Genomic DNA, 19886 nt, shown 5'->3' with positions numbered 1-19886 from the left:
TTTAGTTTTTTACCTGAAGTTCCCACTCCGATCATCTTTTGATCTATTTTCAAAGCGTTCCCAATGTTTTTTTTAATGATGACGATGCAGTTTTTAGCCATCCATATCCAAATTCTACAGAGAAGGTTTCCTAACTTTATAACATATGTTTTGTATCAGGATAATGTTAGAGAAAGTCCTGTGGAGCAGCTCTGATTGCAGACTCCTGCGTGTCTGAAATGCTTTGATTTGAATCTGCAGCGTCGATAATTGGTCCTCAGAGCGATGGAAGCAGAGTCTGTGGGTCTCTGTTTCTCTAAACCAGGGCTGCTCAGACTTTGTCCTCGAGTTCTACCCTGCCTGTGTTCCACTTCTTTCTTCACTGTGGATTACCTGACTTTACTCTGATGTATTGAGCATGCCTGGTCCAGATAATCAGCAGCAGGAAGTGCAGGGAGAGCTGGAGAACAGGGAGAGCTGGAGAACGGGCAGGATGGTAGATCTTGAGGACCAGGATTGGGCAGCCGTGCTCTGAACTTTTCATGGGCGGCTTTGCCTTTTTCTGAAGAAACATCTGCATCTCTGGTAGCTGCATGGTCAGAAGAGGAAGGATGAACGTTTCTTTGAGGTTCTCATGGCGTTGTTCTCCACAGGTTGGTTTCATCAAACCCCACCCCATCCTGGTTCAGATGCAGCAGGAGGCCATGGAGACCAGACTGACCTTTGACTCGTATGTGATGCCCATGTTGTGTCCCCCGGTGCCCTGGACCTCAGTGAAGTTTGGCGCCTATGTGCTGACGCCGACGAAGCTGATGCGCACAGTGGAGGGCGCCACGCAGCACGAGCAGCTGTTGGAGAAATCCCAGCACCTTGAGCCGGTGTTTGACTCCCTGAACCAGCTGGGTAACTGTGCCTGGAAGATCAACAAGCCGTTGTTGGACATCATCATCTCCATATTCAACGATCGCGGAAGTGATAAGTTGGACATCCCTCCCCCCATGTCAGAAGCTCCCAAAATACCTCACTTCAACCCTCAAGACCCCGCCTACACGGCGAGTCAGAAAGCCCTCATGAAACGCGAGGTGATCAATGCCAAGAAGAAAGGCAGTGAGATGCACAGCCTGCGCATGGATGCTCTCTACAAGCTCTCCATAGCTCACCACATGCGGGAGGAAACCTTCTGGTTCCCCCACAACATGGACTTTAGGGGACGGACCTACCCGTGTCCCCCCTACTTCAACCACCTGGGGAGTGATGTCACGCGGGCCATGCTGGTGTTCGCAGAGGGAAAGCCTCTGGGTCCTAAAGGCCTGGACTGGCTCAAGATCCATTTAGTCAACCTGACAGGATTGAAGAAGAGGAGCTCGCTGCAGGGGCGGCTGCAGTATGCCAACAGCATCATGGAGGACATCCTGGATTCTGCAGACAACCCGTTACACGTCGGTGCACCTTCAAATCTTCTCTTTGATGCTTTTATTAAGAATGTTGGATGCTTGCCTTTTATCTCCTACATAATCTCCTCCTCAAAGGAAGTTTCCAGGAAGGTTTGTAGGCAGGAGGATGATGGTCTTGCATGTGTCGTCCTCAGGGTAGGAAGTGGTGGATGAATGCAGACGAGCCCTGGCAGGCGCTGGCCTGCTGCATGGAGATAGCCAGAGCTGCGAGGTCGCCTGATCCCGCCAAGTTCGTCTCTCATTTTCCTGTTCACCAGGTACGAAAAGCCAGCCGGCCTGTATGTGACAACTAGAATGACTGACTCCTCCCTGCTGGCGTTCCAAACAGGAAGCAGCCACAAAGACTCGGATCGTTCAAAATGAACTCATATCTACTAGGAATTGAATCGTTTTTAAAGTGATTCATTACAATCCTATCAGTAACTATTTGTCCCTGATATGCTCGTTTTGTGGAAATTAGTTGTGCAGAAACCGGCAAAAAGTAATAATCTAAGATTATTTATTGATTATATTTTCTTTAGGCATCTAAACATTTGGCATCCATGAAGTGAAATCAAATTCATGGCGTCTGCATTCACATCTGCATTTAAAATTCTTCAATGAAACCCAAACAACCAAACCTTGAAATCTGTAAATCTGGATTTAAACTGAGCTGTGCTGCTGACCTGTGAGGTAAAATCAGGATCAGCTTAAAGTGAATGAAAGTTAAAAGAATAAGCATTGTAAACTTAAGTAAAATTTTGAAATTATTGTAAATTTGAAAATAAAATGTTTAAATTTGAAGAGCTCAAATCGGAATTCTTCCCCTACACCTACGGCTTCACCCTCCAATTGTTGGGGCATTTAAAGCCGTAGTGGTGCCCAAAAGGCTTTTTATGGAGGAGTAGCAGGAACTAGCTTAGGGCTACTTCGCCAGTATATGTGGAGGAAGGAGAAACGCATTTCTGCACCATAACTCTCTGTTTGGAGGGCTAAATGTAGGGTTGGGAAGAATTCAGATTTGGCCAACCTGTTACCAAATGTCAAAGGTTTACTAGTAACAATTGCTGTTTTGTATTTTCAACTTTGTTTTCTTTTGTTTTTTTTTCTCTCTTTGCTCTTACTTTACAGTTTTTAGTTCAGACTCTTCATTTTTGGAGTTGAGCTTAATTTTGGGACATGATTGACATGGGGTGACAGAGGTTATGGTGACGTCATTCTGCTCCACAACAGCATCTGTTGTCTGTGTCATCGCTCCTCCAATATACCAAACTTTGGGAGAGAATTTGTTTTTTAAATTTTCAATATTCTCTCTGGTTAAAAATTGTTTTCAAAATGTCTTTTTTTTCTTTTCCTTTTCATATTTAAGTTTATCCTGATTTGACCCCATATTGACCTTTCACCCAGTTAGGATGCCTATGTCAGCTTTACTGCCATAAAGGATTCAGGACCACCACCCCCCTCCTCCTCCTTTTTTATTTATTTCTTTATTTACCATTTTTTATCCGCAAAAGTACTGGCCAAGAGGCAAAAAAGTTACACACACCCAAGACGTTTGGTATCAATTTAAAAAAAACATTAAAAAGTTAAAAACAGCTACAGGTTAAAGGTTTCATTTGAAGGTTCTTCATAATGGACCTAGAAATGGTTTCATTTTTTAAAAAGTGTTAAAGCTGCTAAAATGCAGACTCTTGGCTGCTGCTCAGAGTTGAGGAACCTCAAACTTTTCAGGGGGGTTTTTGCAGATAAGATGAACTATAGGAGCCTGATAATCCCACGTTCATGTATAGTAAAGTCCTCTTCATCTTCCCTTCCTCTTCCTCAGGATGGTTCCTGTAATGGCCTCCAACACTATGCAGCTCTGGGCAGAGATGTGATCGGGGCCACGTCAGTCAACCTGGTGCCCTGCGACGTGCCCCAGGATGTCTACAGCGGGGTGGCACAGCAGGTTCTGCTCCTTTTTCTCTCAGGGCGTTCAGTTCCAGAAGGCAGAGGCAGAAAAATGAAGGTCTTTGTGTTTACGGCTAAAGATCATCCTCTGCTTTGAGTTCAAGAACTTAGATCCTCTGTCAGACCTGCAGAAACACATCAGTCTAAACTGTGATCATCTGATGCTTCTGGAAGGGGGGGGCCACTGACTGTAACAGGAGAGGATTTGATGAAGTTACCTGACTGTGGTTATTATTAGACGATGTCTGGCTGTGAAATCTAAACGGTCAGACTAAATAGAGGGTTCATGACTCCATCGATATCTGCTGTTTGAGACAGAAGCCACCAGAACATCAGATGAAAAACCGCCACAGTCCTTTTTTGAGCATTTTGCCCACTTAACCTCCACCTCCTGTCCTCTCAGGTGGAGGAGCTGCGAGCTCGGGATGCCAGAGATGGTCTGAAGATCGCCCAGGTGCTGGAGGGCTTTATCAGCAGGAAGGTGGTCAAACAGACAGTGATGACCGTGGTGTACGGGGTCACGCGCTACGGGGGACGCCTCCAGATCGAAAAAAGGCTGAAAGAGATTGAAAACTTTCCCAAGGTACGGCAGGAGTGGGTTGGGTTTTCTGATCTCCTCGTGCTCCTCCCCCAGCCTCCTCTGAAGACTTTCTGTGGACGCACAGAGCAAACGCTGTCCTGAGCTGCAGGGCGCCATCATTCTGAAGCCGAGTCTCCGTCCTCTGAGCGGCACATCCTTTGTTTCCAACTCGGCACAGGAAGCTCTCAGGCCGAGCCGCTCTTTGGACATAAAGACTCTTTTGCTCCGGGAAAATTCTGCAGACTGTAATGTTGTTTTTCTCAACAACAGCTGTAACTTGGCCCCTCCCACCTTCTGAAGTTAGCTGCCTCTTCTGCTGAAGGACAGAAGCGTTCATCTGCCGTCAATGTCGTTGAATTTAACTCTGACAGAAGAAAGAAAAAGAAAAAGCTCAGAAAATCTGCTGCTATAAAACGGCTTTTTTTCTGTTCACAGATTATTATTTTACTATTGCCAAAAATATTTTTATTATCTTTTTACATTCTTATTGTTCTGCACTTGTTTAGCATTTCATATATTTGGCAGACATGCTGGTTTTTAAGATAGTAAAATTTTTAGCTTTGTTTTAATCAACTCTTAGTTTTTCAGCAATTCAGTAAAATTCTCGTAATTTTTCCCACTATAATATATTATAATAGAAACTTTAAACTACAATAACTTCAGCAATGATTCTATTTTTATATTGTTCTGACTTTGGTGAACGTTTTTGTTGTCTTGAAACGCTTTTGTCTTTTATAGATGATTCACATTTAGGAGTCTTACAGTGGAGTTGTTGCTTTAACTCTCTTATGTCCTTCCACACGTTTAAGAACAAACATTCCTCCTTTAAACCAGAGTAGAGACATTGGAGTCCAGAATTTCTAAATAGTTTTGGATGTTAGTGATGGATTCTGATCAGACCTCATTAGACTCTGCATAAAGTATTCAACCATGCAGCTTTGGTCTGGATTCCTGTGCCGCTCTCACACTCCCAAACATCTTGCTAAAGAGAACAAGCATTTTAGCCCCGCCCACTGAATTTAAATATGACAAGCTCTTGTAGTAGGAATAATGCATTTGATGTGTTTTGGCTAATTCCAGTTTTCTCACTGTTTTTATAGATAATTTTGGTACTTAGCCTTATTTTTAGCCATTCATTAGTGAATTTGGCACATTTAGCTAAAAATAAACACTATGCAAGCTTTTATGGTAGATTTTTAGACAAACTGGAGACATTTTCTTCTTCTTTCAAGATGTTCTGCATCTGCAGCTTTACCAGTTAAGCATTTCTGCAAAAACAGCTTATGGCAATGGAGCTGGTTTTTGCAGTACGTGCATTTTATTTAGTTACATTTGACTTTGTTAGTGACACGAGGCGTCGCGTCACTGCGAGCCACACGGACTCCGATGAGACGACCGTGTTTCAGTCAATAATGCAGTAAAATGAGACCAGAGGTGAAGCGTGCGATTCCAGCAGAGGAGAGTTTAGATCGCCGTCATCTGCATCTGCTTTTTGTACATTTTGCTCCTTTTCCATGAAGAACTAGCGATGGATGCAAGTTTGTTGTTAAAGATGCCCTCAACATGAATCTGCTTGAAGCTCCTTTTTGGGAAACTACATTTCTAATAAAATGCCACAAACCGGATCATAGTTCTAAAAGTCATGAACCCCCTATGTCTGTGTTTGTAGGAGCATATATGGGATGCTTCCCATTACCTGGTGCGCCTGGTGTTCAATGGCTTGAAGGAGATGTTTACAGGAACCAGAGAGATCCAGGTGAGTTCAGGGGGGAACGAACTGACTTTGACAATATGGTGGGTTCTGTTTGAGCGGCAAAAATAAAAGTCTCCAGATTCTGGTCTTTAGGGGAACTGGGCTTGAAGAACTAATGCTTGAAAGTCTCCATAGATGTGCAAAAACAAAAGCAGATGTTATTTTACTCTGCAGATCATAGATCTGAAGCCGGGCTGACGATGGCGGCACCGGGTCGGCCTTCTGTGGCCTTTACTGCAGCAAACTGCAAAAGACCAATTCTGCTGATAACAATACATTAGTCTTCAGAATAAAAGAAATTTAGCTTAGAAAACACCAGAACCAGCAGTTTGTGAGGCTTTTTCATGTCAAACAAACTAGAATTTGGTTTAAACTGGATTTTGTCGAATCGATTTGCTGTTCGGTTCAGGAGGCAGACACCATCTCTCTCTGTAACCGAGACCTAAAGCCTTCCTGTATGATTGAGCCTATACTGTAGTTAATACTGATATGGGAGACCCATATGTAAACAGAACTTTAAGCCCCCCCCCCAAATTTCACCTAAAACATGGATGAACTGAGAAGTTTGGTCATTTCACACATCGTAGACACACATGCCCATCGTCATGCTGTGTTTTGTGATGTTTCGTGTCTCTGCTGGCGTCCTAATGTCGCAGGATTGGCTGACGGAGAGCGCCAGGCTCATCTCGAAGTGCGGCCACACCGTGGAGTGGGTGACCCCCCTGGGTTTACCCATCATTCAGCCCTACCATCGCACACGCAACCAAGTGGTAAGCCCCAGCTCTTCACAGAAAATGATGGGCTGCAGCAGTTTGTGGGTTAGAGTGAGAACATCTGCACAAATGTAGAATAATGTCAGACATTTTGGAAAACTTTTCCCTTAATTTGAGCATTTATTTATTAAGAAAGGGGCATTAATGCATATAAATGATCATTTAAAACAAATGTAAATATGTCAGATTTTAGCTGGAGGCTAGTTTTCATCTGCAGTCATTTGACAAAGTTGTTGAAAAGAGATTTTAACAAGTAAAAAGGGCAAATCAGAATATAAAACACAGGTAAAAGACAATATACAAAATACAAATAGAAATACAGAATAAAAAAATTCAAATATAAAATTTTAAAATCAGTCTCTGCTTGCTAATAAAATGTTTTGGTTCCTAGTCATCTGTGATGACACACATGAGTTATACTGTTCTGCATAACTGTCATTAAACTAAAAAACTGTTTTTTAGTAAGATAAATTATCACAGGAGAACTGTAACGCAGATGGAGACGCTGTGGTTTCTGTCATCCCACTAGGTAATTTTGATCTGATATGCAGCTAAAGATGACCTTTGTAGTCAGCTGTAATAATATGAAGTCAATAGAAAACAGATGTAGTTTTTATCTTTAACCTATTAAAGAATTCTTTGCATACTTGTCAGTTAGGTTATAACCTTTTTGTAATTAGGGTTTTTACCGTCCACTTTTCATATTTAGAGTTTCACAGGTTGTTGCAAACACAGAGTAATATGAACTAAGACCTAAACACCAGCACTAATTTTACAACCTCTCATTTCAAACATCAAAACTTCCTGCGCAAAAACTTTTCATCGATTCCACCAACCTTCAAATATTTAAGCAGGTGTTCATGTTTTGGGGTTTGATTATTCAATGAGAAATGGGACTAAACTATTAGGATCAGTCTAGAGAATGAAAAACCAGAGAGTAAACAAAACGAAAAAACAGCTGTAGTCACGTTTGGTGTTTACGCGGGACGATCAGGGAGGGGCTTATTCTTTTTTTTATTTTATTGTTTACTAGCGCTTGTCCGCCTCCTACAGTTGGAATAGGTTTGGTGTGAAATGTTGAGGTGGTGTAAATCTGGTCACTCTGCTCCAGGCTTTTTCCTTCACCGCTTTATTCCCATATATGTAAAACTTGGTGTCACAAACCACAATTATTCATTTCTCCTTCATGATCACGGCACTATTTGTCAAAGTTCAACTGGTTTTACTTTTGTTGTGCGTTCAATGATGCGCGTTTTGTACACAGAGCCCGAAAACGGACTTAATAAGTTGTGTAGTGACTCATGAGAGTACTGAACGCACACACGTGTGATGATGTTGACCTTTTTTATTGGAAATGGTCGCTCAATCGCGCGTTTCTGAGCCCGCTTTGAATGAACGTTCACAACTAAACATTCTCTTTCATTTGGTAATAGTCTGAGGATTATCAAAATGTTCAATTCAAATTTTCATTTTTTTTATTTAATATTTCTTTCATTTTTCCGTGTGTCCTTTTGAGTTTAAAACTGTTTTCAGTTTTTCAAATTTACAATTTGTTTTTTATTCCACTGTAAGCTGATCCTGATGTTAACCATAAAAACACATTTTCTAACCGTTTTGTAGCTCAGACATAAAAGTTTGACCAGTTGTAGCCTCAGAGTGGCGTTTCTGGGACCGTTGCTCATCGGTGACAGGAAGTGGACCAGCGCTCCTCGCTCTGGCGGGTGTTGTCCGTCTCTTTGTTGACGGTAACACAACCGTCAGATAAGTGCTGAGAGTGCGTCAGAGATAACGATGGAGCTAAAAAAAAAACCAAAGGTGTGGGTGAGCAGAAGCTCTGGACTGACCGCTGGGCAGACAGTCTCTCAGGCTGGGGGGGCTGTTCTGTTCTGTCAGGGGGACTTCAGACATACGGATGACTTATCTGGGAAGTGACGCTTCATGAGCAGATCCGCTGATAGATGGGAGATCCCCTGCGGCCGCGGCCCTCTCTGTTGGGGGGAAGTGCGTGCCGCATTCCCCCAGTTTGACCTCCTTTCAGTGTCCAGCAGAGACGAGGAAGACGATTAGCTAAGCTTTTTTTCAAGGTCTGATAATAAATAAACAAATAGATGACTGGTGTGAAGCTTCCCGCTCATGTTTCACAGATAACTTTCTTGATCCTCTTTAATCATTCTCTAATCCGGTCCCGCCGCTGAGCAGCAAAATTAAACTGATGTTCAGAAAGGTCACCTCTTCCAAGCGTGGCTGGATTAAATTCCCTCTCTCTGCCTCCTAAATCCAAGGCCATTGGGGTCCTGGGGTCACGTGTAAACTTACCTCCATGAAGATCCTGAAAGTGCAGGTACCCTGATGACGTCCCTCATCCATGCTGACAATGACCTTAATCAACGACCTTTTAGGGGGGGCTGGTGAAAGTAGCAGAACATCAGCAGACGTCAGGGATGCTGCTGAACTGGGTGATGCTAATCCATCTAGAGGTCACTCCAGCTCATCCCCCCCCCCTCCCGGATGGGTTTACAGCCATTGTCAAAGGTAACAAGTGGGATTATTAGCTGGACTGAAACGTTTTGTGAGTGGAAGTGGAAGCACAGGTTTTGGTGAGTGTTGGATCTCTGTGTGACAGTCAGGGACTGTAGAAATGGTGGAAAACACAGACGGAGTTCCGATTAGTTTTCAAATCAACGTTCGAACTTTTGCAAAGATGGATGTGCATATTGTGCCTAAAAAATGAAAGATAAAATAAGATAAAGATACTGTATTGATCCCAGCTTGGGAAATTGGGTTGTTGCAGTGTCAGCGTTAAGCTCAAGATACAAACACACAATGGGTGACAAGAGAGAACAGAACAATTAATAAAAAAAAAGAAACATCAGTGAAAAAAACAATTGGTTTAAAAGCGTTTAGCCGATCACCACTAGCTCCACGGAGAAAGTGTGTGTGTTAGCCGGGGGGGGGAGCTGGCAGTGCAGACTCTTCCTGGAAGGGGCTTGTCTCACATAATGATGTCACAATGTGTTTTAGTGGATTGGAGTTTTTTAGTGGAATAATCAGAGATGCGTGAAACAACACTTTGGGAATGTTTTAGTGAGAAATAAATATTAGAATACACTTGAAAGCTAAAAAAAGGAGATTTTGCATGATACAGGCCTTTTAAAGTTTTGGAAGAGGTTGGTAACAGAAACAGAAATATTTTCGGTGTCCATGTTTCTATCTGCAAGCATTAATGACTGTGCTCTTCTGTATACCTGCTGGTAGTCGCTCTGCATCACTGCATCTTTATTTGTCTGTATCCATCTGCTGTGCATTGAGCTTTAGTTTGCTCTGTTTATGTTCAGATAGATAATGTGACTTCCCAAAGGCAGACATGAAAGAAGATCAACGCACACCTACCATCAGAACAAAGTCTGTGAGCAGGAACCATGGCCCTGTAGCTGGAGCCAGGTGCTGTTCAGCGAGCAACCCCTGGGTGGCGTGTTACACAGCACGTTAGTCCCCTTTGACCTCAGTGTAAAGTGTAAAGGTTTTGTAGAGGAATGAATAATCGGACGAAGACTGGCCATTGAATGAGAACAAGAAGTTGCACTCAAAAGGGGGCGTGGTCACTTGATGGACAGGTGTCCGTGAAGATCATTGTGGTCCACAATGACCCACCTGGCAGTTTCCCAACAATCTGAGGAGCAGCTGTTGACTTCAGAAGGAGAAGTTAACCGAAGAGCCGAATAAATCAGGTGGAGCTTGTGAGCCAACGAAACGCTTCCTCTCAGACTCTGCTTCTTCTCACCTCATTAATGGGGATTCCCTGTGGGCTTATTTATGTTTGCTTTTGGGAGCTGTAACTATGACAACCGCACAGCAGCCAATGATAGAAGAGCTGTGGGGGCGTGTCAAAGTCCTACCCATTACAGCTGTTCTGATCCAGGCTGGACGGCACAGAGACGTGTCCCACGTCTCTGTGCCGAAGAAATTGAACTGAAGAAATTACTATACGATTACTATACGAGTCCTGCTCATCTGTAATGTATACAGTATACTTATACTTGTACTTGTATACTGTTCATTTTTAGCATTTCTTTTGCATTTGATAATACTTGTGTCATTAAGTCAGTTATAGCTGATTTTAGTTTAAATGCCTCTGTTTTTCTTCTGCAGCTGAAGAGCTCCATCCAGCACATAAACCTGCAGATCAGCCACGACTCCAAAGAGTAAGTCCTCAGAGAGACAGTAAGCCCCGCCCACCAGCTGCAACGCCTGCGGAGGCAGAAAAGATTTCCCTTTAGTTTAGTTTAGTTTAGTGTCATTTGCATTATAAAAACTCCTTTTCAAAACAGCTGCAAAGATCTGAAATTAAACATTTTAACAGACTAAAGATACAAACCACAGCCCTAAAAATGTATGAACATATACTAAACATAAATACAATATAATAATAAAAAAATGAAAACTGAATAAATAACTAAAACAATAAGATGCATGTTTGAAGTACCTCTATGTCCATCATTTAAAGTCATCCCACCTTGTGGAAAAAATTATTATGATCAGATGGAGGAGATTTATCAGTGAGAGCAGGTGGTCCATCACCTCGGTAGAGGGACAGCAGATCTGGAATGTTTCCATTAATATGGAGAAATGACAACTTAAAAAGCAAAGTCCAGATGACCCTGTTTTAGACTTTTCCTGCTGTTCCTGGATGAATGAAAGTCCTCACAGCAAGCATGGGGCCTTGGTGGTTTGATGGGTTGGGCCTCCACTAAAGCAATCTGTGGTTGCCCCAACTGGTCGGGCTGCCTCGGTTTCGTCGGTGCCTGACTAGAGCTCTCCCAGGGGGCGGGAGCTTGGGTTTGCCCCCGGACCGGCTCTTTCTTGGCTCCTCTCTCTTTGTGTGGGGTGGGCGTTGTGGGGCCTGCGGGGTCGGCTCTTTGAGCGATGGGGCCCCTGGGCTTGAGAGACCTGGCCCCAATTCTGGGGGTGTCTGAGGGATGGTCAGTCTAGCAGTTGTCCACGACCTACCCCCTTCCTCATACAAACACTTATTAGAGTAATTGGCCTGCAATGGACCTTGGGGGGAGGAGATATTTGGCAGTGGTCCCCAGCCTGCGGTTGCCGCATGAATTCGGGCCCCTCCTCTCTCTTTTAAATGCTCCTTAGAAATGTAGGACTCTTGGTGGGGGGGATGCTTGGACATCACTGCCAGAGATGCCCTCTGAGTGCCCTACCCGTCAATTTTAACTGCAACCTTTAGTACACACACCCTTTACCCCACAACAAAATACACTCCAACACACACAAACACACATTACTTCTGATCTTCTGTCCTCCATCCCATCCCTGGCGGGTGGAACCAGGCCCACGGCAACGGCGGCCGTGTCCCTTGGGTGCTGGCTTCCTGGACCCAGCGGCCCTCCCTCCATGCAGGGAGATCTCCCTACATGAGCCGGAGATCACATCACATCTGGCCCTGGGGTTGGGGGTGGGTGGGGTGTTCAGAGCTTTGGGTGGCGGTGGGCTGGTCGTCTGGGGCTGGGGGTGCTCTCTGGGGGCGAGGCCCCGCGCTGGCCCCCTGGGCGCGGTGGGGGGGCTATTCTTCTGGTTAGGCTGGAGCTTGCACTCTCTGTGCTCCTGCTCCTCCCTGCTCTAATTTTAATTTTCTGTATGTTTGCGGGTTTTCTGCAGGAGACCAGACACCGTCAAACAGAAGAACGCGTTTCCACCAAACTTCATCCACTCCTTGGATTCCACACACATGATGCTGACGGCTCTCCACTGCTACAGGTGACCGTCCTCCCCGTTCAGCTCGGCTGTGGTGGAAGTCGCGCTCTCATTCACGCCGAAGCTGCCGACCCAAACCTAGATATTTTCAGCACAAACCACCCGTAAAGTTCAAAGCAACAGGCATCACAGAGCCCCCCCCACCGTAATTCTGCCCTTTCTCTCTTTTGTTAGCGCTGGTCTGACGTTCGTCTCTGTTCACGACTGCTTCTGGACCCACGCCCTCACTGTGGACACCATGAACAAGGTATGCTCCCCCCACCATCAGCCACACTGGAAGCTGAGACTTTATGTACATTTTAAAGGCCCAGACCTTCCTCCTTCCTCCTCTTCTCCTTTACTCCTCTGTTTTCTCAGTTTCCGGCAGATGCTGCAGGAGTAACGCTCAGCTTCATGTCCACTTGATACCCCCCCTCTAATATTTTTCCCACATATTTGTTCAATCACTCTGACTCCTCCCCCCCCCCCCCCCCCCCACACACACACAGATGGAAGCAGTTTTTCTAATCCATATTTTTGGAATAAAGAAGATAAAGAGGACAGGAGTTCTGTTTTACAAGTGTACTTTCCATCTGCTTCCCCCTGACAGGTTTGCCGGGAGCAGTTTGTGGCCCTGCACAGCCAGCCAATCCTGCAGGAGCTGTCTGACTTCCTGCTGCACAAATACTGCTCCGGGTCCGGGCTCCCGTAAGTTCCATGCATGAAGCAGAGTTCCTGCAGACCTCTGAGCAGTCTGGTTTTCTTTGTTAGTGTTGCATACTGTTGGAACTGCAGGGTCACACATCCATGCTATCAGACAAATCCACATGTGAAGCTGACATCTCCAGCTTTGGATAAAAATAGTTCAGTGCTCCATCTCTGAGAGATAATTGGAGACCTTTGGACCTCCTCCTTCCCTCCACATGAACCAGATCCTCTGGTGCTGTTCTAAGCTGATGGCAGGGTTAAAGGTGAACAGGAGCGAACAGGTGCTGGATGAACTTGGATTCTGAGGCCACAGGTAAGGAGGATTATAACATGGCGGAGCTGCAGTCACTTCCAACCACCACCTGCTGCAGTGATGCAACAGCTGAGCTCTCCTCAGGAAAGCTGCAAACATTTGGAGAAACCATCTGCTGGACTGCAGCTCACCTGTTCCATCAGAGACACTTTGAAAGACCACGCCTCCTGTTCAGAAGCCTGAAATCATGTTTCTGCTCCTCACTGCTCCTTCTGTTCCAAAGAAGCTCCATGGATTTACCCCCGCCGCCTGCTTTGACAACATTTCAGTTTGCATTGATGTAACAGCAAAATAAAGATTGGAATTGTCAACAACGCCGCAGTCACATGACAAACTTTGAGACCTACATGTGAGCTCCAGCATCTTGGCAGGAAGTGACATCACTGAAAGCTATGTGCTCCCACATAAGCACTTTGACTAAAAGCAGAATTAAAAATGTTGAATGGATGAGCAGGAAGGACACCGGATTTAACTGTCATCAAAAGACCACGCCCCCATTTGTGGATAATTTGAAGGTCAAACTTGAGTTGATCCTTTAAATTATTGAAGTTAAGATTAAAGCAGTTAAGTACTCGCTCCATCACATTCCTGAAGAACACTAGAAGTTCAGATGAAACGCCCTGAAGCACCTCATTCAGGCTCCTCCCACTTCCCTAACATCTCCTTTTTTTCCCTCGTCTGTTTCAGGGCTGAAGCCAAAAGCAAAAAGTATCAGGAGTACCGGAGGCTGATGCTGCTTCTGACCAAAGTGCCTCAGACAGGTCAGTGTGGGAATCAGAACGAAGAGGTCGCCAGCTTTGACCTGAGGATGTGACGGCAGAAAAGTTTCTGGGTCACGCCCTTGTCCCTGCCTTGGTTTGCTCATGTCATCATCTTCAGGCTTTGCTCCTCGGAGTTTCTTTGTGTTTTCACCTCCAGATCCTAAATTTGGTAGAACTGCTCCTCCTCCTCCACCGTGGGACGATGCTTTCGTCCGTCTGTCAGGCTTTGCAGTTATGCAACCTGCTCTGTCGGTCTCCATCTGTACGCCTTTTGTTATTTTGGCCCGATGGCCTTCTGCTACAAATTGATCAGTCATAATTACACAATCGGCTTTTGCTGAGGCCCATCAGCTGTTATACTTGTTTTAGTACCAGAGCCTGTGACTGAAGAGGTCTCTGACCTTCAGCTCTAGACTGTTCAGACCTGGACATGCACCTTCGATGTCATTGTCACATGTCAGAATTAAAAATGACGTATTCTAAATGAGGTCGTGGAGCAAAAAGTCCAGAAATGGTTCGATTAGGCCTGCGCCGTATCCTACCATCCATGATAACCACCTTTAAATCAAAGTTATTAAGGGCTGCAGACCCCAACGCAGGCGTCCATCGTTTATCACAGGAGTTACGTTCTAAACATTATCCACGATGAGTGAAATCTGTAAAGAAGTCTCTTTATTTTAAACAATAATTTCAGATGTTTTAAGGTTGTAAAACTCCTCACAACACACTTTCTGCACTTTTCTCTCGTTTAAAATCTCAAAGTTCAAACTTTCATAAGAAAAAAAGTCCCATTATATGGAAACAAAGATCTGATCGCTAGCAGAAGAGCATGTAAACAGAAAGCTCTCTACTATGGGGTGACAGGAATGGGGGGCGGGGTTGCTTTTCACCAACAGCCACATTGCAAAGATACATTTCTGATTAACTCCTTCTCCTGTCTTAGAAAACGACACAGGTTTTTAGATTTTGGCTAAAAACGGCATCATCTTAATTTGAAAAAACATCTGGGAACGATTTTAAAATAGATCATAAGACAATCGGAGTGAACGCATTCTGTGTTAAAACAAGAAAGAAGACTTTAAATCCAGATTCCATGACTCAACGTCGACTGTAATATCCTATAAACTCAAGGACGTCTAAGAAAAAAGGATAAATTATGATAAAGTTATTCATACTCTCTCATGTTTTTAATTCTAAATCAGTACGTCTGTTGTTCTGCTCTGGAATTGTCCTGATGGAATTGAAGGCTGTAGTGCCTCATCTCTGACTTTGTGAAGGTCTACATTCGCTTCTAAATGACTTTTTATAATATATTGTGTTTTTGTTGGTTTGTATTTGTTTGTTCTTGTTTTGTGTTGCGATGGGAAATGCTGCACACACATGAAGGAAATCCAACAGAAAAGGTTTAAAGACCTCTGAAGGGCAGATGAACTGTTGAAAGAGAAAATTGCAACGCAGCTTTTAGATGATTTGGATCATCCATATTTCATACTGAAGTCTGGAGAGAAGCAGGTCAAAGGTCAGATGTCGGTTTGTTGGAGTTTCTCTGGTCTTTTTTTTTTTAAATGTTTCCTGAATAATTCAGACAGCAGCTCCATTCATGGACCGCTGTCAGAGGCGGACAGAGCCTCAGTCCGGGCTTCACTCGGTGGGTTTTGGTAAACACAGACCTTCAGTATTTTTTTTTTCATTTTTTTATTTAATCTCTATTTTACCAGGAAGTCTGTTGCCATAAAATCTCTTTTGAAGAGAGACCTGGCTAAGAGGCATTTTCCACTAAAGCTGACAAACTGAACTTTAGTTCATAACATGACGGAGTGTTAGGGCCACCGTTAAAGAAAAAAAAATTAAATCAAAGATTTATGAGAATAATCATTCATGGTTCAAAAAGTCATAATTTTACAAGGAAAAGTCCTGCTTGGTTATTGAAAAGTAAAGCAGATTCAGATTTCTCTGAGTTGATAATGTTTGATTGTCTTTGTTTGAGCGTCATTTTCCAAAGCCATTTTTGGGCCAAGGTGGGCGACAGCCTAGACAGGTTGGCGGTGTGTTGCAGTAACACAATCACACCCCCACACCTGGAGACAATTTAGAATCCCCAGTTAACCTGTGAACCCCAGAGGGAACGTGCCAACTCCACTCAGCCGGGATTTGAACCGCGACTCTCTTACTGTGAGGCAAGGGTGCTCCACCAAAGATATATGTTTTTTAAACAGCATGCCTTTCTAGTGGAGGATTTGTGCTGATTCCAAAATGTTTGATTGTTTATTGACTTAAGTTAAAATTGTTTATTTCTTTGTTCAGTTTATTAAATGTAGTATTTCTGTTAAGTGTCAACGCTTTTCAGTTTAGTTCAATAACTTATTTCTATTATAATAAAAAAAACTAAATCTGAAAAGGATCTTTCTGATTCTAGACACAGAACATGAAACAAAAACATCCAGTGTAGAAAAATGTCTTAACTATCTGAAACAGAATACCTCATTTCTAATGGACCAGCACAGGTACATGTTCTCTCTTACAACTACCAGTTTGCAGCACCTTCAGACCACTTTCCCCTTGGTGGTGGTCTGAGCTGTTGCCATGGTTTCTGGTCTGTCGTGTTGGCCCGCTGACTTAAACATGCTCTGACGCCGTCTCCTCCCTCCCCAGGTGATTTTGATCTCCAGCAGGTGAAAGAATCAACGTACTTCTTCAGCTGAGCTGCTCAGGAGCCGGAAGAGAACCAAGAATGGAAGTGACAGGGCGGCAGAGGGGGGGCGAGGCTGAATCCATCCTCTGTCTGGAGCTGTTGGAGGCATCTGTGTGACTGGAGGAGGGGGGAGCGCTCCACCTGCTGAAGATGGTCACAGACTACTCAGAGAATGTTCTTCCAGTTTCTGGGATGAAACTCGCTCTTGTCTTTCTGCTCAACCAAGAAGCCCCTCCCAGAACCCGGGATTGTATCTGACTATTGGGGCACGTTTGTGGATTCTTTGATGGGGTATAGATCTCCAACCCCCAAGCAGGAAGTGGAAGTTTGAAATGGGGATCTCAGAAAGGATCTGTGAGGACGGGCCGCTCCTGAGTTTAAACTATTTTTGGAAGAACTGAGGATTTGAATGTTGGCCTTAAATAAATGTTTTTTTAAAAACTTATCCAAATTTATTTGTGTCAAAATTGCTGCAACAACAAAGCCTTATTACTTTGCTTAGAAGTCTCAGCTTGTCTGCTTTAGTTGTATCTTTCTGGGTCACACAGTTGTAAAAATAGCAAACTATTGCTAGAACCGTTCCTGTGGCTTCAGACTAAAAGCTGTTGATGAAAGGCAAAAGTGGGCGTGGCCAGGCAGAGACAGCTCAGTGACAATGTGATGAAATGGAAATTGAAAAATCGTTATCTCTATATATCTCTAAAAATCTCTATCATGCAGTTCTGACATGCAGCTGTATCACCCTACTTTCCAGCAGCTGAAGTGCACAGCAGCTTCCAGCAGGAAGTGGTCATGTGACTTCCATTAGGAATGTGAACCAGAGACGGACTGTTGTTCTCCATATTGATTTTGTTTAATGTTCATCTACAGTTACTGTGTGCGTCTTTCCTTTTAGGATCACAGAGTCCAGCAGAAGTTTAAAGCAACTCCAGCAAAAACAATAACTTTATGTTCAATATTAGAAATAAATGATGAATAACAATATCTGACAGATTAGCAGTAATGGGTCTCATTTATTTTGCTATGTCATGGTTCACAGAATGTCAACCTCATGCTGACTAATGATCGTTCAAAGGAAGTGAGTCATGTTTCCTGACTTGGACATCATCTCTACCCGTCTATACCTCCATTAGGCAGGTCTGAACAGAATTCTCTGAGTCACAGTCGAGACAAAAACTGGAGTCATCTGAGAGAAGAATTATCTTCCATTGTTTTTTTCTTCTTTTCTTGCTGCTGAAGCTTTAGATAGTCTACATGTGATTGATCAGAGTGGTTGTGAGTGGTGGTTTCTATAGCAACCCCTCACCAATCAGGAGTGAGCTTGTTGGAAGGCCACACTCCTATCACATAAAAGCAGGTTCAGTAGAATCTGTCAAACATTTTGAATGTTGGACGTGGGGGCCAGCAGGCTCCACCTACCTTTATTAAGGCATCTGATTGGTCAGTATATAACTTGATGAGGTATAAAAATACCATGAAATAAAAAAGAGAATAATCAAGAAGATTTTAAAAAAGGTATTAGAGCCAGAATGGTTCTTCTGACCATTAGAGTGATTTAGTAACGGCTGTTTATTTCCCTGTAGAAATCTATGGGATTTTGCGGTCATTTCCTGTTTGGAACGCCAGGGGGAGGGGTCACTCAGTCCAGTTCTCATGTAGAGTTAAATGGTGGAGCTCATAAGAGTTTATGCCCCCATCAGATCGTTTACAGTAACCATCTATGATCTGAAGGTCATAGGACTTGGTGAGTGGCTGGACGAGGTGTGATGTCAGACGGTGATGCACAGCACTTTCTGCCAAAGTCTTTCTATCAGTCAGACATGCCAGAACTGGAAACCACTTTGTGATAGCTGCTCCACTTACTGTCGGCGAGCAGATTTTGATGTCCTTGCCAAGCTCCTGAGCTCTTCTGACCTCTGCCTTGGTGTTAGGAGAGCCCGCCACTCAGCGGGGGAGGCAGACAACCCTGGAGGGACCAAGTGGAAGCAGAGCTCTCTGACAGCAGAGAAAGACAAGGTGTGGCAGGTTGATTCTCTGACCTTCATCCTGATGAAGACCTGCCATTCCCGGTCACAGTCACACGTGGAAGTTGTTCAGATCCGAGAAAGGTTCACAACTGGTGACATCTGTTCTGGAAGCTGAACCTCTGTGGTCCTGAAGAAGTTCTGGATGAATCTCACACAAGCGTGGTCATAAATTCTCCTCACTGTTGCACTGTTTAGTGGGTCTAGATGACCCAACTTGGGAGTTGGGTCATCTAGACCCACTAGACAGTGCGCTGAACCTTTTTTCTTCAATGATTTGTGATCTTCACTGGTGTCAATGGATTACATGAAATCTTTCCACCTTTATCCACCTTTGTCATGGTAGGAAGAACACGTCAATGGAAGGGTGGGGTCATCTAAGATAGCACAAGGGTTACAGCAGTTTTTGTGTTTTTCCTGCATGGTTAGTATGAAAATTCAAATATTACTATATTTAGCAATAGAGATACGAATCCGAATATTTTATTTGAAATCAATAGTCTTAATATCAAAAGAGTAACTTAATTATTGATGGCGATCTGTTCTTAGAATCTCATATGAACTATATTATAACAAAAATGATGCAAATATTCACGATGCCGCATAAAGTCAAACAATGCATTGTGTTTATTATGTTTAAATTCTAGATTATTTCACACCTGATCTGTTGTATTGAAATTTGGGGAAACAAAAAAAAAACACGAATTTCCATTTTCATTTGACAAAAAAAGCAAAAAGAATAATCACAGCAAGTTGCCATTGGGATCCAATTACTCCATTAGTTTTTAGACTAATAAGAATAGAGGAAAAAAACGACGAGAGTAATTACAATTTAAAAGATTAATTTTAGAACAAAATTAAAGAAAAATGAGTAGTAATGCAGAGTATCTAATAAACATATTTTTAAAAAAAAGTTTGAAATGTAATATTACAAAAATACATTATACAATAAGGATGGTAAATGGCGTACACTTGTAAGGGAGTTTTACAATCACACTTCCAGCTCTGCTGCCATACACTGGCTCCAACCTATATGTGGGGATCAGGGCACGCCTTACCCGCCTTAAGGCGGGAATCAAACCTAGAGTTTTCCAATCAGAGTTCGACTGCCCTACCCCTGCATCACAGCCGCCCCACAAGAAATGTTTCAAAGTGATCCAACGGCTTTCTTAAAG

General features: G+C 43.5%; 1 protein-coding gene across 1 annotated transcript in view; it reads left to right on the top strand.

Annotated features, from left to right (window-relative positions):
• Window positions 1-17132, top strand: part of polrmt (RNA polymerase mitochondrial) — a 33604-nt gene extending 16472 nt beyond the window's left edge. Inside the window, exons 10-21 of the mRNA XM_023954091.1 lie at window positions 633-1418; window positions 1568-1690; window positions 3238-3360; window positions 3766-3945; window positions 5612-5698; window positions 6352-6465; window positions 10618-10670; window positions 12139-12237; window positions 12409-12481; window positions 12824-12921; window positions 13922-13995; window positions 16648-17132. Of these exons, the coding sequence (XP_023809859.1) occupies window positions 633-1418; window positions 1568-1690; window positions 3238-3360; window positions 3766-3945; window positions 5612-5698; window positions 6352-6465; window positions 10618-10670; window positions 12139-12237; window positions 12409-12481; window positions 12824-12921; window positions 13922-13995; window positions 16648-16697 (1860 nt within the window). The 3' untranslated portion in view covers window positions 16698-17132. The remainder of the gene's footprint in view (window positions 1-632; window positions 1419-1567; window positions 1691-3237; window positions 3361-3765; window positions 3946-5611; window positions 5699-6351; window positions 6466-10617; window positions 10671-12138; window positions 12238-12408; window positions 12482-12823; window positions 12922-13921; window positions 13996-16647) is intronic.
• Window positions 17133-19886: the final 2754 nt, after the last annotated feature.

This window comes from Oryzias latipes, chromosome 4 (assembly GCF_002234675.1).
Source record: "Oryzias latipes chromosome 4, ASM223467v1".
Classification (NCBI taxonomy): domain Eukaryota; kingdom Metazoa; phylum Chordata; class Actinopteri; order Beloniformes; family Adrianichthyidae; genus Oryzias; species Oryzias latipes.
Note: the sequence above shows the minus strand (reverse complement) of the source record. Positions and strands in the feature narration are given on the sequence as shown.